The 24,426-nt window shown below is 38.7% G+C and overlaps 1 protein-coding gene across 1 annotated transcript in view; it reads left to right on the top strand.

Moving 5' to 3' along the window:
- SPEF2 (sperm flagellar 2) overlaps positions 1 to 24,426 on the top strand; it is a 176,676-nt gene that overhangs the window by 84,000 nt on the left and 68,250 nt on the right. The window contains exons 19-24 of the mRNA XM_036847598.1: positions 1,829 to 2,002; positions 5,733 to 5,807; positions 12,504 to 12,652; positions 16,984 to 17,111; positions 17,195 to 17,333; positions 20,461 to 20,598. Of these exons, the coding sequence (XP_036703493.1) occupies positions 1,829 to 2,002; positions 5,733 to 5,807; positions 12,504 to 12,652; positions 16,984 to 17,111; positions 17,195 to 17,333; positions 20,461 to 20,598 (803 nt within the window). The remainder of the gene's footprint in view (positions 1 to 1,828; positions 2,003 to 5,732; positions 5,808 to 12,503; positions 12,653 to 16,983; positions 17,112 to 17,194; positions 17,334 to 20,460; positions 20,599 to 24,426) is intronic.

Genomic DNA, 24,426 nt, shown 5'->3' on the forward strand with positions numbered 1-24,426 from the left:
TAGGCACAGAAAAGAGTCTGACAATATATGCTAAGAAAAAACAAAATTCAACCCAGTAAATTCAAAGCTCTAACTGGCTTTGTTCAACTATTCCTGAAGTGGGCAGCGTCCCATCTAACAACTAGAAGGGCACTCTGAGGAACGGTACAAATGGAAGGCTTTTTTAGATAGGAGGGTGGGGCAGGGAAGTCATTAGCAAAAGGGAAAAAAAAAAAAGGGTTATTTTGGGCCAGGACATCTTCTTTTTGGAGGAAGGGGACTGCAGGGTCTTTACCATGCAGATTGCTTCCTCTTCTTTGGGGGGGATGGGGAGATATAGAGAGGACCCACATGACAGATCACCTCATTGGTGCTGACCAGAAAATTCCAAGCTGGTGGATTAAAATTACATTTCTGAAGAAGGTAGAAACTGCAACTGAGGCAGGTGGTAAGTCTAGGTTTGGTATCATGGGCTTTATTTAGCGCAAGTGACCCCATTTAGGGCCTGTGGTTTTCTCTTTAGCCGTACAGTCCTTGATGAGGGAGAAGGAGGAGGACAAAGAGACTTAACAGGGAATTTCTCTTTCTGCTTATTTGTCTAAATTGTTGGAATTTTTAAAGCAATAATTATATATCACTTTTATAATCAGAAAAAAAAAATCCAGTTTGAAAAAAAAAATCTAATAGAATGAAGCCTCCTTGGCTTGCTGAATTGAAAAGAATAATCTGAGGACAAAGGGAGTATGGATAAAAAAGCCATACATGGGTGCAGTTATTCACTGCCCCTGCTACAGGGGTAAAGTTGCGGCCGTTTCCAGGGTGGAGGGCTGGGAAGTCAGGGAGGGTGGGGAGGGCATGCTGGGAAGGGTGAGCCTGAATCCCGAAAGGCAAAAGGCCATAACAACGATAGGAGCCTAGACATTCAGGAATCAGTCCTACTCCGCCCCTCAAGCCCCTTGGGCTGACTGTCTGCTCTGCCTGGAGCACACGTTCCCTGAACCTGTTCAAGTCTTTGCTCAGATGCCACCTTCTCAGCGGGTCTTTCCTGCAAAGCACTCTGGTTAAATGAACTTTAAGAGCTGCCCCACAGCACTCCTGACCCCTTTTACTCTGTTCTATTTAGCTTCACAAGGCAGTGATTTTTCTCTTTTGTTTTACTTTTGTATCTCTGGCAATCACAACTGTGCCTAACGTTGTTCTTCTTCTTATTATTATTATTACTGACAGTACTGGTGTAGTTTACCTTATTGTTATAACCCTTCCTTTTCTTCACGGCACAACTCAGATTCAATAAGTAGTTGCTGCATGAATGAATGAAATGCTAAGACTTAGTTGTGTACTGAGCACCATTCTAAATGCTTCATATGTATTTACCCCTAGATGTCGGTGCCACGCATTTCTTTTCCCTTCCGTGTCCTCCCGACCCTCACCTCTTCTGTCACATCGCTCTTCACCTTCTCTTTGTGCTTTTTCACCTTGTTTTTCCCCTGGAAATTTTGACGTAATTTTTTATTTTTCTATCCCAACACACCAGCTACTTCTAGATTGTTGGTTTTACACATGGCACCCCCTTAACAAGCCTTCCCACCTGATACACACACACGCACACCCACACACCCACACACATCATCCCCATCAGAGGCAGGGGAGACGGTATTTCTAACCAGGCAGAGAAGACTTCAAATCTTAGTTTTACGGTCTGAATGATTTAAAGGAGAGCCCTAAAACATGAATTTTGCCCTAATTCAGTAAGAGCAGTTTTATATTAATTTAGGTTTATCTTAGTTCAAGTGAAATAGTAGGTGTCTGGAGCCGCTAATAAAGGTCCATTCTTACCATCCTTTTGAAGTGAAAAAGAAATTAGAAGAAAAGGAAGCTGAGGAAAAAGAAGAAGTTTCCCCAACTGAGGCTACATCACCTCTCCCTCCTCCCCCTCCTCCTCCTGAACCAGAAAAAGAGAAGGAAGTCCACCCTCAGCGTGAGCATTCCAAAACTCCTGCTGCAAAAGGAAAACCAGCATCAGGTGATTGACAGAACGATTTCTAATCCTGTTTGCCAGTTTCTCATGTTCATTTTAGAAAAGAGTTATAAATGATAGTACCAGTCCATTTATCTAGATTCAGGCTTTGAGCAACTTCAGTCGTATGAAAGCAAGCTGTCTGCTCAGATGAAGAGGAAAAGCAGTAGTCACTGAGAGCACAGCTGTCACAGAGCGGAGGTGCTTTACTGTGTGGGAAGGAATGTGGAGTCCTTACACCCAGATCTACTGATTAGAATAAGACCACAGGTGAGAGGAGGGAGGGCGCAGAGAATAACCAGAAGGAGATTAGAGCAGATCAAGAGGACAGACGTCTGTTTGCAGAGTGATAGGGTTGTGTTTTTGCAAAAAGAGAGACCATCGTCAGCAAATGAGAGCACAACCTGTTGTCCACAGGAATAAGGAAACATACCAACAGCATTCTTTAGAGACGAAAATTTATATGTAACTGTCACTCTTCAGTGCTGTGTGATTATAAAAGGCTAGGAACAAGCACCTGACATCTCAGTAAACTTGTATATTTATAATATATAACATACATGAATAGAGTTTCTATAGAGAATATTTTTTAGCTTAAGTTCTTTCTAGATTCTTAACCACTAAGGACCATTAAGTCAAGTGGTAGGCAATATAATGACAAAAGTAAAATCCTCAATTGTTGAAATGTGTGATATTGGGAGAATGCCAGGATCAGCTTGGTGCTGTGTGTATGAAACAAATGTGGCTCTAGTGGCTGGTTTTAGCTTTGTAAGTAGCTGGCTGTGCAGTTACACAAGTCTACCTAGGTATTCTTGATATTGTGTCATGATTGCATTTCTAAACTCCATAATATTTCTACTTCATGGAGATTTGAGATGGGTCTGATTTTTTTAATTCAATTTATTTATATTAAACAAATACATTTGAAAACTTTAATAACATATATTATGGTCTATTAAAGACCATTGTACTCCAATAAAGTGGGGCTTAACTAAAGGCAAAATATGCAAATTCTAAAAAAAATATTTTATCATATGAAACAATAAAGCACAAAGCAATTAAAAAAAAACAAAGCAGTGGTCTGAAGGACAAATGGAAACCTTAAAAATGCTGTTTAGCCAGGGAAGACAGTTTCCACAGAGGCTCAAGGGAGCCTGGAGTTACCCATCTAGGCCTTTAACCTATGGCCGTGGCCTCCCCTCCCTTTCCTCCCCTCGGCCTCACAGTCAGGAGTATCTGTGGATTGGAGCCATTCCCTGAAACCCATCTTTAGCATTTCTGGTTGCAACACGGTTCAGCCTTTAAATTTCTTAAGTTTGCTCGTGAAATTAAATAAAATTGTATACTTGAATACTGTGCATTGGAGGAATAATAAAGCTATTGTTGCTCCAAAGAGTGGTTGTATCTGTCTCTTTTTTCCACCAAGGGCAGGGTTAGTGCCTGATCTTTAAAAATGTACAGAAGAATTAATCCCCAGGGGCCCAATTACTGCCTTCCAACTGCAACGCATCATTGCAAGGGGATCTCAGTGCTAGTAGACGTTGATGAGGCAATAGCACAGGCTGCGCTGCCCTTACAGCTCAGGGAAGCTGGGATAAATGATTTTAGGAAGGGAAGTTGCCAGGTTTGTTTATTTTTATATAAATAACTTACAATTTTTTCAAAAGACCATACTTACAGAACTAAAAGCCTAAGGCTTCTGAACAAACCCAAAGCAAACATCCAATTACAATCTCCTTTAAAAGTTGAGAAGAAAAGAGAAATTATTTACTTAAAAAAAAAAAAAAAAAGGGGGTGTGGAAATAGGGTAAAGAAGGAAGTATAGTACACTAAGTACTAATAGTCATTTTGTCCAAATATAGTTCTACATTGTATATGGGTCTGTTGACCTGAAACAAATAGACTGCCAGATATTTCTCCAGCAAAGATGGGTTTATTCAGAATCAGCAGGAAATTATAATTCGGGGTTTGCAACCATGGCAAGCCATGTGCAAGTCTCTGCATGACAAGGGAAGGAGAATGCTTCTACAGAGGGGAAAAGGAAGTTGGGAGGGACATAGTACTTGATGAGTCCATGGCTTTTCATTGGCTGAGTCCTTGCCAGGAAAGAAGAGGAGTCTTCCTTCCTCCTGTTGGGCAATGCTGTCCTCTTAGGGCATGAGAGCTCCCCCTTCTGGTTTCCTGACTCTATTTATTTGTGCTTTCTGTTTATTAATTTTTAACAGTTCTGTATTTTATATCTGCTTCAAATGCATTTGAGATTAAATTTGAAAAACTTCACAGTTATGTCCCATTAAAGGGTTTATTATCAAGTCTACTACCAAATGTCAGAATTTAATTTAAAACTAAAGTTCTGAGTGTGACAAAGTATGGTAGTGCTTGCTATCTATCCGTGCTACTAGGAATATATTTTGCAATTTCAGAATACATTTTGGAAATAATTTTTAAAAATAGGCAAAGTGCATGCTATCCCCAGCAGAAATTAGACTTGCTCACAATACTTTATAAGTTCAATGTCTTAGGTGTCTCTATTTTTACCTTCTTTGCTGTTGCCTTTTGTAAAGTTTAGAGCTAAATGATTGGTTACCCAGAGTATTGTTATTAAAGGAACTAAGAGGTTATCTAGACTTTTTTTATTAAGCTTATTTTTTTTTTTTAAGCTTATTTCAAAGAAAAAAAAAAAGCAACTAATTCAAATGTTTGGATTTATTTATTTATTTATGAATGAGTTTGGTGTTCAACTATTTGGATGTTTAAAAGTCCTTTTATGGAGATTAACAAAGTTTCAGGGTTACTCCTTCTTTCCTTCACTTGTCTTATTTCTATGGAATCTTGGTTTTTGGAGCTGAGATGTTTAAATGTAAAAGTGATATGAGTTATGTATTTACACATTCTTATAAGTAACAAACACTTCTAAATACAAAGAATAGGTCAGATGATCTCTCCATCACAAGCATTTAAATTGTCCCATATGTGCATTCTTCCAATGAAGGAAAAAAAAAAAAAACTGTAGCCCAGGGCAAAGGGAGGAAGATGACTAAACTTGTTTGGTAAATTATGTGGGATGTAGTGATTTTTTCAAAGAACTAATTATTATTTGGGACACCTTATTGACCTCCATTTTCCCCTTTCCAATATGTTTTTGAATTAGATTCTGGGGAACCCAACGTATATATTCCCAAACCATCCTTTGCATTACAAGTTACAGTCAATGCACAGTGGAATGTAGAAGTCACAAGGCAACCAAATGTGGGGTCAATAGAAGTTCAAGGATGCTCCATAGCAAAGCAATGTGGTTATTTAACTCTTCTTCCAGGTGTTTTGGCATCATTTTTGTCACAGACCCAGTTGTCTTATTGTATAGGGATCATTCCAGTGAACTATATCCAAATAGAGCCATCTGCTTCAAATGGACTTGTGACTAACTTTTAAAATTCTGCAACTATGTTGCATTAAAGAGTTTACAATCAAATTCACTACCAAATGTTGATATTAAGCTTAGGACTCAACTTCTCAGTGTCACAAAATAGAATAGTACTATCAGGGTTGTCATTCAAGAAATTTCAATCTACAGTCTGTCTTCAGATTAATTTTAACTCACAGTAAAGGCCTAAGCCATTTTAGGCAGTTCACAAATATAACTGTTTTTGAGAAATAACATTTGATTTCTTACAAATCATAGCCCAGGATATTGAAGAAAATCATCAATGATATTTATGTGTTGAATTTTGTTTAGAACCCCCGCATGGTAATCGAGAATCTCCTCAGGAAGGAAAAGGGAAGAAAAGTGAAACTTCACTCAAAAGAAAAGGTACAGATCAAGATAGATATGATTAAATGTAATTCTGCATTTTATAATTTTCAGTGAAAATAGCTGTATTTATGTAGTAGTATACACTGAATACCTCTCTCAGGCGTTTGTAAACCATAAGCCCTTGCCAATAAAACAGAACCTCAGTGTTTCTGTAGCCTGGGTCTTAGCAAAGGTCCTGCTGAGAAAAGTGAGGCTTGTGAGGAGTAATTTAGAGAATATCTAAGATACAGAATATCCATTCATCATAGATATTACAGGTGTTATCCTTGGGCTAAGCTACGCCATCAGAAAACTACATGCTGAACCGTATTTTCTTGGACCCCCCATGGAATTACTTTCACTGATAAGCACTTTGATATAAAGTCCTCAACACAATAGCAGTGGAGGTAAAACTTTTATTATACCAATAATAACCTGGTATTTTATTTTCTGAAGGGATAATATGCCCATTATATCATTAAGTCGCCCCTATGTGAAATCCTAGGTGGGAAATTTCATTCAGAATCAAGGAACTGGAAAATCTTTCTTCCTCTGCATGGCTAGATAATTAGCACCTCTAAATGATAGCACTTCCTTTTCTTTTTTGGCTATCTAGAAGTACAGAAACAAATTAGTGTCTAAGATTTAGTATCTGTGCAAGGACCTAGATCCCAGAGTCTGCTTTCTAATTCCTCTCCTGGTTTTGACCTTCTACTTTAAGTTGTATTTTTCCTGACCCTAATTTCTTTTTTTTTTTTTCTATTTTATTTTAATTATTTCTGTGAAATAAAGAGGATAAAATTTTGTAAATAATTTATAGTTGGTAGAAGAAAATAGGCTTTAAAAAGCATATTAATTAGATTGTACATTGAAGCTGCTACACCAACCAATTAAAGATTGAAATGTAGTTGTGGACACATACAGTTGACTTATGCAGGGTACATACAAAGGGGGTTGTCATGAAGTATGTACCTTTGCTTAATTTTTCATTACAAATTGCCAGTGTAGTAGCAGCCCAAGATTGTGCCATGTCCACAAAATGATGGGCTTAAAAGGATCTTTATTTTGGCATTTAAAGATGCATAACCATGATTCTCAAAGAATCTTACCCTTCTCTGATTATATGACCTGATAGGCTTATATAACTAGAGTCATTGGTGAGTTAGCACTGAGATGAAATATTTAGCTATAATTTTGGCTATAATTTATGCTCTGCTCTATCTCACCTGTTTACAAATAGGAGAATAATTTTCACATTTACATTATGCATCCCTTGCTTTCTTATTGTGATCAGCAAAAGCAAATGAAGGATCAGCATAGAATCATCAAAAATAGGAATTAAATATATTTATGCATATTAGGTGCCAAATCATCGTTAGACATAATAATTCACATGCTTTGAGAGCATCCTTAGATAAAAGTATACACACTCAAACCATAAGCAACTACAAGTTCAACCAGTAAAATATATATATTCACTGGAGTCATGCAGTTAGCTCAGTTTAAGTAACTTCAAGAACTTTCAAACATTTTTTTGCTTTTATTTTACTATTGTGTTTCTATTTCCATAAACACAATTTCTACTGTGTTCAGTAATATTTGAAATAGGTAAACTCTCGATCAAGATTTAGAAGTCTTTCTTTTACATAGAAATGCTGTTGTTTTGGCATGTATAACAGGATTTCCTTCATTAAGAGGAAGTCTTAATGATTTTAATTCTTAATATTTGGAACTAATTCCATTAGGGGTGAACACTATTCATTGGTTATCTGTTTACCTCACAGGCTGTTTGATACCAATTATACTGAAAGCATCTCTTATGATTTGAGGAACCATCTCCTTTCTCCTTCCTTCAGACTTATCATTGTTTCCTGCTATTGGAATCTTTGACTCATCCCTATTTTTCTCTGTGTATTAGATCAATCCCAACCTTCTCCCTCCAAAATCTTGACACTGAAATGCCATTTGCAATTGTATTTATGGTGTTCTTAAAGCATTTCTTATTATCTTCAACGATTTGCCATGGTCCCACCTTATTCCTTCATAAAATAAGGGCTTTTCAACTCTATGACCTTATGTAGGAGGTGCTAATTAAGGGCTAAATGAAGCGTTTTCCTTAATCAACCAATTTCAGAAAATGCTGAGTTACACCAAATTAAAATGTTTTTAATCTCAACTGAGATAGATGTCAATATAGACATGTATCTCCTGTAAGCATCTATCTCTAAGGCAGTAGGAGATACACTATGTAATATCCCAAAACATTGTGGCTGCAGAACTCTCTCTTGGAGGGGTATCCGTTGGGACTAGAGATCTGTGGGATAAATGTTTGGAACTCATGTCCTTTTTAGTTCTTCTGGCCTGCGCGTGTATTAGTATTGGGACTGTTCCAGTGCTTGCCTTCTGATTTGACTTAAACTTTTGGTGCTATCAGGCCACGTAGCAATAAATGTTATTTCAATGTTATAAACATTAATGACATTTAATTGGAAAGACATGGAAGAACAGAGAAAAAAGATGAAAATGAAATGGAATTGAAATACCTAGATGCATCTACTAACATGGTGGCTCTTTAAGCTCAGTCCTGGACCAGCAGCGTCTGCATTACCTGGGAACTTACTAGAAAAAACAAATGCTTGGCCCCACCCCAGACCTACTGAATCTGAAACTCCTGGAGGGGCCCAGCAATTTGTGTTTTAATAAGCCCTCTAGGGAATTCTGGTGATCCCTAAAGTTGAAGAACTACTATACTGATGCCCAAGACTTATTGTCCTATTTTAGCCATTGGAATATCAGAAACATTCAGCTATTTCTAATGTATTACTTATAAGATGTCCTGTTCCCCAAAATATTTAAGTTGGATTACATTTTTAAAAACAACATGTATATAACAATACTTTGAAATAGAAATAAAAAGCCCTAAGTTTTTCTAGGATTAATTTCTAAAATACATTTTTTAACACCTGGGACCTTAAACAGAGGAGAGTATGTGGTGCAATGTACAAGGTCTTAATAGATTTTAGAGCACATGCAAAACACGTTAGGTTTCATCTGAAAGTTGATGCCACACATTAGAAAGTTGATGATTAATTTACAATCATGGTTCAGATATCAAAATTCAACAATCTCCTTTGATAATATAATTCATACTAATAGTAACAAACTACCTCTTATGGAGTACCTGCCCTACGCCAGGAACTATACAAGATAATTTTTATAATCTCACGTAATCCTCATAACCACCTGTGAAGCATAAATGATCATTTCCCACTTCAAAGATGAGGAAATTGAGAGTCAAAATAAATAAGGTAGTGTTTTGTTAGGAATCATTAACCTATGAGAAGGAAAAGTTAGAGCCTCTTTACACTTTGGCGAATGTAATCTACACTCCATATTAACTCTCAACACTGTTCTCATAGCTTCCCTGGATTTTGCCTTAATACCATCATCTAATATAAATGAGTTAAATAATATTATTTATACTCTTTAGTATGAGTCTTTCAATGAATTGATTTCTCAGACTGTAGCTTTTAATAAAATTTTCACCACCAGTAGAAAAATTAAATTGTAATTTAATTGTAATGCAATGTAAATAGAACACAGTCCTAAAATCAATTTATGAGCCAAGCAAATAGTATTAAAAGAACTACTCTAAAGCTTGCAAATTTCTAAATATCAATCTACTGAACACTTTTGAACATGAATTACATCAATAGACACTAAAAGGCAATCAAGTATGACAGTCAAATGCATGGACTCTGGAGCCAGCCTGCCTGGGCCGACATTCTAGCTCTGCCATTTACCATACGAGTGACTTAGGGCAAGTAACTTGACCTTAGTGAGTCTCAGTTCCCTCTTATGTAAAATGAGGTCATAAAAGTAACTTCTCTGTGGCTGTAGTAAGGAATTAGTAAATATCCCAAAAAGCAGCTGGAACAGAATCTGGCTCAGAGTAAATGGGGCTAAATAAGTATGGGATATGATTATTGACTCCAGACAAAGTTATTAAAGACTGTGGGCAAAAAGGGGAATCCTTTGCAAAATTGACTGAAGGAGTTTCCAACGCTTATCACTGAGTACAATTATACTAAAATCAGGTCCTATAAAGGATTCCAAAGAACCAGTCCTCATTACTTTATAGTTGCCCATGTTCCATATCTCCAGCTCCACACAGACTAACAATATGAACTCTAGGACACCAAGGAGAGAAAACTTTTCCAAAATAGCTTCTCAATAGCGATTTAGAGAATAAGCTGATTCATGTTCCATCTCTGGCTCCTTACCTGGCACTGACCTCTTTCTCTTCCTGGCCACGTTGCTGCAGAGCAAAAATTTTCATCTTAGCCAAGGCATCCTGAGTCTCCACTTCAGTTACCAACCAGAGTCGTTTTTCGCTGAACCAAGGCAATAAGAAAGCCATCACTGTTAACCAGTTTTCTAACTTCTACCTAGGGAAGCCCTTAATTAAGCCAGATCCTACTAGGAAATATTTTAGGACTGAAAGGTAATAATAATGCCTTTCTTTTAAAAAAATCAGACTTTTCGCATCTTTTCCTTCTTCCTACAATCCTCTCATCTCCCTGAGTAGTGCCAACTTAATCTGAAAGTGTTCTAGTTTTCTTAATGTCCTCTCATCAATTGATCAAGTTTATTCTTACCTTTACTGAGCTCCTACTATGTTATTTTCTTTGCTCAAGCCTATTGCTCTATCGTTTCAACTTTGACCATTTCTTTACTGATAAAATGATTAAATAAATCCCATGTCCTAAGATTGCATTTTTCTTTTGACCTCATTTTATTTATACTTGTTCTCACTCCACGTGCTTCTGTGTAATACCATTAGGTTCTTATAACTGGCCAAAAAAAAATTTGCTAAAATCTATCTTTACGATATGCTAAGCATAGATTACTCTCCAGAATTTTATGCATGAAGAATGGCCACACTGAGGACTCAATAATCCAACTTCCAAATGAAAGCAAATATCTTATTAGAAACTGAAGTCTTCACATGGTTGCATGGGTGGTACTTAAAAAGGAATGACCCTCATGACATTTGAGATGTCAATAGATTTTGTTCAAAAGTGGCACCTATTTTCACTCATGGTGACATAGATACATTTTTATTCATTCAAATCTTTTACCCTTTAGCATTTTCATTGTTAGCAATTAGATAAAAGTTAAATGAAATCAAAGCACATTGTCCAAAAATGTTCCCTGGCTCCCTCAGTTTTCACTGAATGTTCTTGATATATAAGAAAAGAAGAAAAAGAAACTCATTCCAGTCTCACGTTTATAATTACAAAGTTCTCCTTAGGAATTCTCCTTTGAGAAATTCATCTTAAAGTGGCCATAGTATTGTCACTTTTATTTCACCAGAGATTCAGTTCAGAGAATGAAAAATTATCATATAGAAAAATATATCAAGTTATGAACATTTTTGGTTTTCACCTGAACAAAGATGCTCTTAAATTTTTCTAATTAAAAAAAACCTAGATGCAACTTTAAACTTGTAGATGATGAATACTGGTTTTAATTGTATAAGTAGAAGTCATTTAAACTGTTCATATGACATAATTAACAATATCCCCTCTACTTATAATCCATATATTTTAAACTAGTATAAAAGTGGAAGATATATTTACTTTTCTAAACAGCATTATCATTAAATAATACTCATTAAAGAAATATATTTTGGGGAAAGAAAGTGCTGCAAATTCTGCAGGCATCTATAAACTGCATCTAAAATCTTAATAAGGAAACTGAAAATAAGTGGAATTTAAACTGAGTGAATTTCTAAACTATAACTTTGAACCTTTAAGGAAATATCAGTGCTTTCTGAGTTAAGGTAGTTTGACCAATCACAAGATCTTTCAGACCATAAGGGTACTGCTTCGCAGGTCTAAAATCCCCCCCTGGATGTTCTCACAGAGAGTGGGGCACATGCCCTTTCTGGGTTCTGAGCTGAAATTAGGCCTCTTTCTCTTTCTCCTCCTCCACCTCCTTTTCTTCCTTCTCCTCCTTCCTCTCTCTTTCCATTCCCTCTCCTTCTCTCCCCTTCCTTCTTCTCCCCTCCCCCGCATGTCTTAATTCAGCCAGACCTACAGCACAGCAGTTGCCTTCATCCCTATACCCTGACTGTAGAAAGAGATATAGTTTCCCAGCTCAGAAGCCCTCTGTCTCATGCAGGGAATGTGGGAATATTCAGGAGGTACCCCTTCTCCTCCCCTACATCCCTCACTGACTCCTACAATAGCATTCTTTCTCCCTGCTCCTCCCCTGGGTTTCAAAGAACGCCAAGAGCACCGCTCCTGTTATAGCTACCCTCTTTCTCATCCAGGGTGAGTGTTTAATTTGCCAGTTTTTGCAATAGTAAATAAAATACACTTTTCTCTGGCGCCTAAACTTTGTAAAAACCATGTGTTCATTGTGGAAGCAAGGACAGAGATGAAAATAAAATATCAAGTTGTTTTCCATAGCTAATTGGACAAGAGAAGTTGCATTGCTTTAAAAAAAAATTGCTATAGATATTATTGGTTAATTTGGAGACTATAGAAAATGATGTTTTTTATTTTGTATTTGGTAAGGCTGCCCAAAGTTGCTTAAAAAGTAGTTAATGAATTGCCTGAAATCCATGGCATCATAGGTTTATCCATCCACCACAATCTGGTCCCATTCATCTCCTTGTAATGGCATGATTTAATATGCATGTTTAAGGTTCTCCCAGAGGAAAATCTCCAGGAGGGAAAGTTCCAGTAAAGAAATCACCTGCTGACTCTACAGATGTGTCACCTGCCCCAGTAGTGCCACCCCCATCTAAGCCAGGATCAGAAGAATGGGTGTATGTGAATGAACCAATTCCTCAGGTACGGCAGTTTAGACTCAAGCTAGTAGAATCTGTTCTTTCTCCTCTTTATAGGAAGATTCACACCATTATTTGCACCATCCGAAAGGCCTTTTGTAGCTGGTAATATATATATTCATCAAAAAGCTGAGGTGATCTTTTGCAAATACTCATTGAATCACATCCCATGCTTTCTCTGCTCCCTAAAGTTTCTGAGTCATGCTTTGAGCGGCTGTTGAGTGCTGCAATCAGGGGAACAAATGGGTTCTTTGAGGACCAATTTTCACCCCAGGGACAAGCAGAGATGCAGTTTCCTGGAAGAATATCTTCCCCAGAACACATATCCAGCAAATTATAGCCCTCCAACCGTGCTCTTATGCCCACATCATAATGCTTCCAAGTGAAGTTTAACCCCTGACTTTTTAGAAATAGAAGTAAAATTTTGAAGCTAACTAAACTAATAAAAGAACAGAGAGCTATCTGGCCTGAGCTCTTTAAATGGGTACCCTAATGTCAGGCAAGGAGATGCCCAGGTGAGCCCTGGAAGCTCCATTCAGTTCTTTATGCTCTGACAGCTGCAAAGCCCAGTTGTCACCTAGGCAAATCGGGCTGCTTTAATAGATAAATCATCTTGGGGGAATCACACAGAATGGTCTTTCTTTTAAAACTTTTTAAAAGACAAAGAGTTTTTTGAAAGACTCAGTCCCTGTCTTCTTAATTCCAGTCCTCCATGGTTTCTTAATCTTATGAACTCTTAGCCCTGACCATCTGTGCCAGGCACTTGAGATCCAATCATGAATTGCAATTATTATTGAGCATTCCTGGGGAAATGTCTTACTTATCTCCTCAATTAAATTGTAAACTCTTTGGGGGAGGGTAGGAACATGTGGGACAATTCACTGTATTCAATACAGAATCAAATACAGTGAAGAGTATGTTAGAGATTCTTGATAAGGCTCTGATGAATTAATTAGCATTGAGGGAGAAATTAGAACAGAAAATATTTGAAGATGAGAACATTAAATGATAGAATTATAGATGTGTGTAATTAATATCACTCAGCCAAATAGTAGCTACTTTGAAAAATAAATATATTCAAAAACTGTCATAGAAGCAGGATACAGAAGTGGTTGTTAGGAAGGAGATAAAATTAAAATGATATTATTTGGTAGGAGTTGGAGAGTGAGGGACAAAAATATTAAAATCTAACCCTTTATTCCTAACATTGAAGCCCTTGAGAGAAATAAATTCATAGAGGGCAAGAGGGAAATAGAGAACATGAGTGAAAAATAAATATTCACACTGAGATATGGCACCAGCTTCCATTGTAGATCATCTAGTCAGGATCCTGGCAGAAAACAGAAGATAATTTAAAGAAAGTTGAATAAAGGATGATTTTTATGTATGTGGCCAGTAAATGAGAAAATCTACAAGGATTAGATTGTTACCCTCAACAAGAGATAGCCAGGAGCTATTATGGCCCCTAGGCCTGAGAAGGTGAGGACAGGGAGCAGATGTCCAGACCTCAAGAAGACCTGTGCATGGGCCACCTGCCAGGGACTGTGGCCTTCCCAGAGGATGCAGCCACCCACAGTGACCAGCAGAGAGGAGCAGGGAAACATTAACCAGACCTCATGTCCTTCCTGCTCTCACATCTCTTGCCTGGGAGGTGGAAGGCAAGGGAGTTTCCTGAAGTAGTTCACATGAGTTAGCCTCCTAGAGCAATCACTGAGCAGGATGGGGAGTTGGTCTGGAGGGACGATGGGAGGATATACAGCCCGGGCCTCTAGTTACCTAAGTGAAACCATGTACAGAACTCCTTTTTGCTACAAGCAGAATTAGCCTAGAACCTGGAAACAAAGCAGGCCACATGACCTACCCTAGTCCTTTTCTACTCTAAGCTTCTCACACATGAGCTGCACAGCTTACCTACTAATAGAGAGGAAAAACAGATGCCCAGTTAAATGAATTTGAATTTCAGGTAATCAATGAAGTATATATAGGCATCATATACTTTATCTGGCAACCCTAGTTCCAGGCCTTCCAGGGACCCCAGATATACCTTACCTCAATAGGCACGGGGAAGGAGACAGAATGAGAGAAAGAGGGGGATTGCTTCCATATCTGGATCTCTCAGGTGGAGACAGCAACCAAGTTCAAGGGGAGCCTGGGTCCTTATCCCTTTGCCAGCCCCAAGGGAAGGTTCAGAGACCACCAAGCAGGCAGTGGTGTGATAGGTCTTTGCTTTCTAGCTTCTGAAGCTTGGAGGATACTTGCTTTGGCTACCCAATTTCCTGTTATGCTTCAGTCAATGAAGAGAAGACTATTTAATTGGAAAGGATAGGTCTTAACATCTAGTCACATTACATAAGTTCAAGTGCCTAGACCCAGAAAAATAACATCCCAGAGAATTAAAGAAACTACAGATGGGACATTATCGATAACTTATAGAAATCACAGAAGATACAGGAGAATCTGGAAGACCAGATGTGGGCTAATGACTAAATGTTTAACAAAAGGTGGATGGGATTTAGTAGCATGCAAGACCAATGATCCAGACGTTAATCCCTGACAAAATTGGAAAGAAAATTATTAAACACATGCCTTCTGAGCACTTGTAACATACAAAATGATCACCCAGAGGTCAGACAGGTTTACTAAGACTAAGTCCTGCTGAACTGGCCTGTTCCTTTTCTTTGATAGCAAGGTTGAGTAGGTGGGTCAGAGAAGTACCATGAACATAGTATATCTTGAATTCAAAATAGTATTTGACAATTTCTCATGAAATTCTTGTAAATAAATAAGAACTGTGAACAGGATGTTAGTTCAATTAAGTCCATTCCTAGGTGGTAACTCTCCTCGCACAGTGTGTTAATTAATGGCTTGACGTCACCAGGAGGGAGGTTTAGTAGTCAGCTTACTTAAAATGGTATTCAGCACCACTCTGGATACCACATCTTTTAAGAGAGATCATGAAAAATTAGAAACCAGAGAGGGGCTCTAGGTAAGAGAAAGGTGTTAAAATAATTTCAGAGGAGCATTGAAAGAACTGTAAATGTGTATGATAAATGAATACTTGAAGTATGGTTAGACATGAAATCATAGGCCTTTAGAACCAGATGAAGCCATCCAGTGTCCTGAAAATTTAACTGATGATAAAATTGGGTTCAGGTGACTCTGCTTACATCTATATTAACATCTGTTGAGTACCTGTTATTTGCAAATGCTGTACTAGGTGCTGGAAATACAAAAGCAAGTGAGTTTCATCCTGAATCCCATCCTACTTCTCCTCACCAATGTCTTCAAATATTTGACAGGCTGTCATAGGGAAGATGGTGTGAATGTAGACTGTCCTTCTCCAAAGGGCACAGCTAGGGCTTATAAGTAGAAAATACAGAAAGGCAAATTTCTGCTCAACACAGGAAGCATTTTCCACTGACACAAGTTGTGTGACCCTGGAGGGGGTTGTATTGAAATGTGCCTAATGTATCAGTGAGGTCCACAGAGATTGGATAATCTGTCTCTAGACCTCTTAGTATTTCTCAGTTGAAGAGGAAGTTAGCCCAGATGACCTCCAAGGTCCCCATGTGCAAGTCCCTGAATAAATAAATGCACAACCAATAAGGGAAAAATTAGTAGAGCAAGTTTATATTAAAATATAATATGTACCTTCAATTTGATTACTTCTTATTTTTCATTGTTTATTTGCATCATTAAAGATAATGTAAAAGAAACTTTCTGATTTTCGTGGTGCACTTTACAGCAAAGGTAAAACCTCAAGGGGGTATTCAGAGAAATAATTCATCATCACCCTGACATGAACCCTAGGTGTTCTCCAACTTAGGCAAAATGTGAGGTCTGTGATTATTCAATTCATTCATTCAATAAATATTTCTTGAGCACTTACTATGTCCCAGACACTGTGGTAATTATAGGAAAAACTGTTTAGTGGTGAATAAGATAGTAATTCTTCCTGGTTTTATGAGACTGCTGTTCTAGAGGTGAATATAGACAAATAAATAAGCAGTTACAATTAATGCCATCAGTTCTCTAATGAGAGAAGTACAGGGTGCTAAGGTGGGACTTCAGAACTTCAGACGATGACCCTATACACTTGTTGGATCAGGGAAGGATTTCTGGAAAAAAATATGTCTGAGCTCAGGCACGAAGAATGATTTGAAATAGGAATTAGCTGGGGGAGGGGGAGGAAGGAGGAGCAAGAAGTTTCACAGAGATGTCTTAAGTGGCTGCAGTTACATCTTGAGCTTCTTGCTTAGTAGTGCCCTTTTGACTCAATTACACAGAAGAATCTTCACTTTGAACTTATGATTTTTATGCTTTACCATTTAACAGGAAATACGATCATTTTTAGTACCTTACTGGAAACTGATAGAAAATTCCTATATAAATTCCATCAAAACAGTACTCAGGCACCTGAGAGAAGGCCAGCATACGGTGATTGCTTACTTATATGATATTAGGTAAGTAAAGTTTCCAAAGTTACAACCGTGTAGTTTACAGGCGGGACAGATAAGCTCCGTCTGATTCTCCGAATGCCTTACAGAACAGGTTTCCAGCAGTTTCTAAGGCGTCCGGACCACAAGCAAGATTTTGTATCTCAGTGGCAGGCTGATTTCAACTCTCTTCCTGATGACCTGTGGGATGATGAGGAAACGAAGGCTGAACTACACCAAAGAGTGAATGTAAGGGAATCCATGACCTGCGGGGCCAGAGTTTCCACACTCTCAAATCTTGTACTTCAAAAGCCTAATTCATCCCCTTCTTACTCTCATGAGGTGTGAGGATGAGGAGGGAAATGGTTTGAACACTGACCTGCCAACTTTCAAGAACAATCGCTCTTCTGTACTTTGAGTTCAGAATGAGAATATGGTAGCCAATGTTTCTGGAAGGAGAAACCAAGGCCAGAGGTGCAAGAGCATTCCGGGCATCTATTTTGTAGACTCCTAACCCTTTTGTTGGGTCATGTAAGTGTGTTCAAGCCTGGTATTAAGTACGTGCCTCTCTTGGATACAATTATATGGTTGGTTAATGTCAGGGAGAAGGGGAATGAGGGAACATCCCAGAAAGCCTGAAGTGTTGCCTCTATTGAATAGATCCCTTGAGGGAAGGTACCAAATCTCATACATCTTTGTATTCCAGCAGCACAGTGCCTGGCACTTGGTAGACAGGCAGATTTTGATAAATTCATAAATGGAGTATATTACCCTGATGCTTTAGAAAAGGTCCTCTGATGTACATGAAGCCTGATTTCAATCTCTCACCTTTTGTCTTTCCTGTGTAGATTTACAGAGCCCCTTATCCTGTCAGGGGAATTCTTTCCCCTTCCACAACCTTAAGTATAGGCTACTAGTAGTCATATCTGATTATAATCTCAGTATTTATTTGTCAACAACAACAAATTCCCAAGCTCTACCCCATGACCCATTCATCTGCTCTGTGACTATTTATTGAGCATCTACCATGGTCCCGGCACTGCTCAAGGGGCAGGTGATTCAACACTGAACAAAAAAAATCCTATGACTTCAGGATATTTATGTTCTGGGGGCCAGAATGCAAAGGATAAGCAATAAACAAGTAAATGTATAGCCAGTATGTCACTGATAATATGAGCTATGTGAAGGAGGAAAGGAGGGCAGGGAGGGAAGGAACGTTGATATACCATTTAGTATATGATAGTTGTGGAAAGACCCACTGAGAAGGCAATATTTGAGCAAACTCAGGACAGGAGAGATTGAATGAGATAAGCCATGCAGATTTTGGGAGGAAGAGTGTATCAGGCATAAGGAAAAGTGAAGGCACTGAAGAGGGAGGACGCTTGGTGTGTTTGAGAGCAGTTGGAAAACCAACTGGGAAGTTATTGAAATTAAGTGAAGGCATTATGGTAACTTGGATGACCAGGGTGTTGGAGGGTTTAATCCAGGAGGTATTGCATTAATCAATGTCCCAGCAAACTGAAGTCTTTTACCTGTTCTTAGACATTCCTCAAACGGTAATCCTAAAACATATCTGCCTTTCCTATCTCTTTCCTGCCTATTCACAATCCTGGCCCTCCTGTATTCCAAAAGTACCATATGTTTATTGGAGACAGATTAGATATTTAAAAGAAGCAAAACTGGAAACGACAAATCCATAATCCTATTTGACAGTAGTTAACCTCTTTATTCCTGGTAATATTCCTTGTCCTTGGTTTCTTTCATTCCAATCCTAAGAAGTTAATGGAAAGGTTCTGCTATCATGTTGTCCTCACTTTACCATTAGAAAACCAAGCCACAGAGACACTGGTACTTGCTAAGGCCTCCCAGTGAGTCGGGAGCAGAAAGAGAACTAGAAACGAGGTCCCAGGCTCCTGCTTTTGTACTTTCTCCTCAACTGTTTCCTCTCCTGTCTTTTGAAAATGTATAAATGTTCAAGGAGCAGAAACCAGTCCTCACTGATGTCTGATATAGCATTTGTGCAAAGACCAGGGGGACATCAAGATCTGCTCTAAAAGAACGGCGTACTGTTCTGATGTTAGCGTAGAGCTATAAAAATGCCTGTGATGTTTTCATTTCATGTGAAGCCCCCACAAGATAACAAACCAAAATGCTAAGTGTTCCATAAACACAGCATCACAGAAGTAAAATCCACTGTAGGCACTGGAATCAAACTGCTTGCTTTCGAATTCCTGCCTTCACCACGCTGAAACCATAGGCAAGTGACTCAACCTCTCTGGGCATCAAATTTCTCATCAGAAACTTCTCCCTTGGTTACTGTGGGGATTTGTGAGGTAATCAACATCAGGCACTGAACACAATGCCCAACACACAGTAAATGTTCAATAAATTATTGTGATTGTGAAAACTGTCAAGTTTTATTGGACTGTATATATTTTCTTAATGGGATTTTAATTAAACAGATATTTTATTGCTATGAATAAGATTATGATACTGTTTATAACTGAGGAATTATTGTGTGCTAAATACTGTGCTAAGTGCTTTATAGGCTTAGGCTAACTGCAGCACATCCAAAGGGTAAATAATATCCCCATTTCACAGGTCAAGGAACTGAGCCCTAATCTAGTGGTATAGACAAGACCACAGGCTCATATCCTGGCTCCACCACTTGCTCATAATGTGGCTTTAGGAAAATTACCTCTCTGTGACTGACTCAGTATCCTCATCTGCAAAATGAAGAAAATAATAGGACCCAAGGTGGTTGTGAGGCATTAAATGAGTCAATATAAGTATAATGACTTATATTCTGAACACTGACACACATAGAAAGGTATTATCAACATTATTCCTCAAGATCTGGTAAGTGGCAGAGCTGAGATCTTTAAAAGATTTTTTTTTTCACTGCTAGCTCTGTAATACAAAGCTTATTTTCAGACAATCCTATTAAGCTCAGACCCTATTTCTTGGAGAATGACATGCTCCACTCATGATTAATTAACAAGCCTATGCCCTCGGATTCAATAAAGCAGCATATTTCTTCCACCAACAATACACCATTTCCTCAAAAATTCCCTGAAAGGTCTTTTCCGGCCAATCAAATCTTGTGAGGAAGGATTAGAATACCTAAAACATAGCACCCCATGAATAAAGTAAACTGTGGACCTGGGCACAAGGTGTGCTGAGGGGGTCTTAGAAAGATAAGGCCTGACAGAGTAGAAGCAAAATAAATATTTGTTGACCGAAGGGATAAAATATATGAGTGTATTAGGTCTAAATTTTCTTCAGGCACATTAAGACAGGCAAAGGATTTTAGTGTTATTATATGGAGGTCATCTGAGCTGTGATTCTGAAGCCTCACAGCAGTGTCTGTGTTCAGGATTTACGGGACCGCCTGTGGGACATCTGTGATGCCCGCAAGGAAGAGGCAGAGCAGGAACGTCTGGCCATCATTAACGAGAGCTGGTTGCAGGACTCGATGGGAATCGCGATGAACCATTTCTTCTCACTGATGCAGGTAAGAGCGGCCGGTCAGGATGACACAGACTCTTCTCTCCATGGCCACGTCCGTCCTGTAACCACTCCTCTGGGAATGCGAGGGGCTTGTTTTACGCACAGCACTCTGCCCAGCCTGAGCTCCAACTTGCCAAGGAGGTTAGCTGAAATAAGCCATTCTGTCCCCGGCCAAGCAAACACCAGAACTGGTAGCATCTCAAGCTACAACTCACCCGCTGTTTCCAGGTGGCCTAGAGCTGTGGAGGGCACAGCAGAGATGGTGTCTGTCCTGGGTCGTTACCATGCCAGCCTCTCCCAGCGGACACCCAAAGTGTCCCCGGGAAAGCAGTCCTGCCACAGGAGCGTGGGCTGGGTCACACTCAGCGAGCACTTGATTCCTGAAAAACGTTTGTGTCCAGATTGGAAAAATAGACCATTCATCGGAACAATCAGATTAATTTATTTCTGCAGCCCGTTAAAATAATGAATTGCACTGGACAAGTTGAAGAGACAGACGTTGATTTTATGCCAAGGTATTGTCAACAATAGGGGAGAGAGCACAGACCAAGTCTGGAGACCCAGCTCTGCCAAGAATAAGTGCTGGAGAGTTTTTAAGAACTGGGGCAAGGTGGGGTGTCATGCGCAACCTGTGTTGCTTGATTGGCCTCGTCTAAAGGAAAAGTAAACTCTCCCTTCTCTTCTTGATGCACATAGTTTTACAACTTGGAGCAAGGTGTCTTCCTAAGTCAGACTCCTCTCCTCCCAGAGGACCAGGACATAGGAGTTCTATTTTCATTTCATATGCTTACATTTCAAAGAGATGATTCCCAGGTTTTTCAGAGAGACAGTTCTGATTTCTAAAACCAACAGGAAGATTTTGAAAAGATTTACATCTCAAAGGGACAGAGAATGGACTTACAAAGACAAGTTTTCTAAAGTAAATACTCTAAGAAAAGGGAGGTCAGGAGTCTGGAGTTAGGAAGAAACCTGTCTATAGTTTAGTCATGCTGAGAGGATTATGAAGGCTGTCTTGGTCAAGCTGTGTCTACATGAGTATTTTTTCCTAAGAAAATAGCAGTGAGGATAGAGTGGAAAAAGGTACCTTTCAGGTCTTGAACTGATTAGCTTACAGGAGGAGTTACTGCGGGAAATGAGAATATTTAGCTGAGGATCACTGGAGCTAGCGCATAGTAGGTGTTCAATAAATCCTTGTTCAACAAATGACCGTGGATGCAAGTACTTCCAGCACTCACAGGGACAAGCCCGGGGTTCGGGGGCAAGCTGGACCACGGGAGGCAGCGGCCTGAGAAGCAGGAGCAGCCTCGCTGATTGCTAGCTCTGGGGTCCAGGTGGGGGCTACAAGGCATGGGCTGTGCTGAGGATGAAGGCAAGACAGCCAGCAGCCTAAACCTGCCTGGGTAACATCCCCGGGACACCAGTTGGGTAAGCGGAGAGTGAATGCTGGAACAGCTGTTTCAAAAGTTTATGGTAGAAATAACTGAAACCCAATAACAAAGTCAAAGGGATTAGAGAATTTTTGTAAATCATTCCCATTAGTCCAAGCAATATGTGCCTCTTTTGGAAACGGTATAACTCTTACACCCCACAAGACCTACATTTCAGACCCTCTCCCTGAGAAACAGAATCCACATCTAAAGCCAACTGGGAAAAAAGAGGGTAAAGGAAATAAAGGCTAATATTTATTAAGTTCTTACTCTGTTCTAAGGACTCTTCATGTGAAGGTTAAACCTTCACAACAACCCTAGGCTGTGAATTCTTTCACAATCCTCATTTCACAGATGAGGAAACTGAGGCAACCATAGATGAAGCGATTTGCCGAGTGCCACATGCCAGTAGTAGGAGAGCTGGGATTTGGACTGAGGGAATCTAACTCTTGAGCCAGTACCCCTGACCACTGCTTTGTCTTCAGCATTCACATAGTTAAAGGCTAGCCACCGAGAACAGAAGAAGCCTAGCTCTGCACTGATTGGCATGATCCTATAAAATCCCAAAGCTGTAAACTACAGGAGAGTAGTAGGTTTCAGTTCAATAAATGAAGAACGATCCTAATGATTGGAACTCTCCATCGAATAACAGACTTTTCAGGCACTTGAGCTGCTGGTCCAGGAGCTCATAAGCAGAAGCTTGCACATATTTATGGAGGAGGGGAAAGAATCTTCATGAAAGTTTTCAAGGGCCTGTGCCTAGATAAGTGTTTCCCAAAGTGGATTCCACGGAACACTAGTCCTACAAGATGTTTCACAAAACAAGGACTTGATGATCAGAAGACTTTGGGAAGGGCTATGTACTCTACCCTTCCCTCTCCCTGGGAGATCGACAAGCATATTGACATATTAAGATACTAAGATGCCCTGCAATAAAGAAAGTCTTCTGGTGTGTTAACCCAACATTTCTGAAATTATTTGACGTTGCAAAGTTTTTGTTTGTTTTTTCCCCAGCATGGTGCTCATTAAGAGCTTATAGGACAAAGCTTCTACGAAATAAACTTTAGAAAATGCTATGCTAGATGATTTCTAAGATTTCTTTCAAAACTAAGTTTCTGTGATGAGAGAAACAGTAAGAAAGCATTATTTACTAGTTACCATAAATGTGAGAGGACTTTTGATCAATTCTGCTTATATGATATATGATGGCATCTTAGTCATAGTTAGCTGTATAATGAATCAAATTATGTTCCCCCAAATAAATTAATATTTTATATAAAATAATATAACAGGGTTAGCCTAAGGCATGGATACCAGCAGTGTCTCGAATACCAATTGTATAGAATAGGATCTACTAAACTTAATCATAATTAAAGAGTTCAGTTCTCTAAGTTAAGGAGGAAATAATTTTCTGATGTCTAAATATATTTACCAAATGATGTAATACTATGGTTTACTAACAATTTTTATAGCCTCACAACATTTCTCTTTAATTCCCCAAAGTTATTAGTCAGTACTCAATTTGTCCAAATTGGGTTTATATTTGCATGCTACTCGTTGTAAATGTGGTATCGTGCAGATTCTCTTGAGTATACTTTACAAGAATCATTTTCTCTCTACTGTTTTACCAAATCTAAGCACAAAAGGTGCAAACATTTATTGTCAAACTGTGAGATTAGTTCATAAATAAATATTTTAAAGCTTGATTTGGTTTCTCTGAGGGAAAGAGAAAAATGTTTAGTTTTCCTAATCATTTCAAAATGCTAGTTTGAAAAGTTACTTAAACATATATGTGTTTAAAATCCAAGTAGAGTATTTAAAACATGTTCTATTATTTAAGATTATATATGAATGGTAATTTTATTTGTAACATAGATTCAAATTAACCAAATAAATTTCTTCCTGTTTCAATCATTTAGCTAGAAAAGTTTAATAATGCAGAGAACAGCTTTTCAGGAGCAATTTGGCATACACTTTTCTGTATCAAAATGAAACCTATTGAAACTGTCCTTGTCTTTTGCTGTAGACTACAATGCAGAGCAGACGTTTATTTGTTGCAAACTGTGAATATGGTAGTACAAGACTACTTCTTGATGTTTTATTAAATAAATGGCCATATTAATTGCTTGCTGAATATAGAGATCCCATCATAAATATCCTGGGTTAGGTTCAGCAAAGGGTTTTGAACACCAGGTCAGTTTTGTTCCTTTTAGAAAAGATGCTTTCTATAATTAACTAGCTGTTATGGAATACACCTGCATAAGAGCTTCAATATTTAAACCCTCAGGTACTGGTTTAAGTAGCCCCACTAACTAAAGCAAAGAATGGAGGTCATGGTTACACCACCAGAGAGAAGCACAGATATGCTAACTGATCTGACACCTAATGGGAGAGCAGGTTGGAAA

The sequence above is a fragment of the Balaenoptera musculus genome, chromosome 3 (genome assembly GCF_009873245.2).
Source record: "Balaenoptera musculus isolate JJ_BM4_2016_0621 chromosome 3, mBalMus1.pri.v3, whole genome shotgun sequence".
NCBI lineage: Eukaryota > Metazoa > Chordata > Mammalia > Artiodactyla > Balaenopteridae > Balaenoptera > Balaenoptera musculus.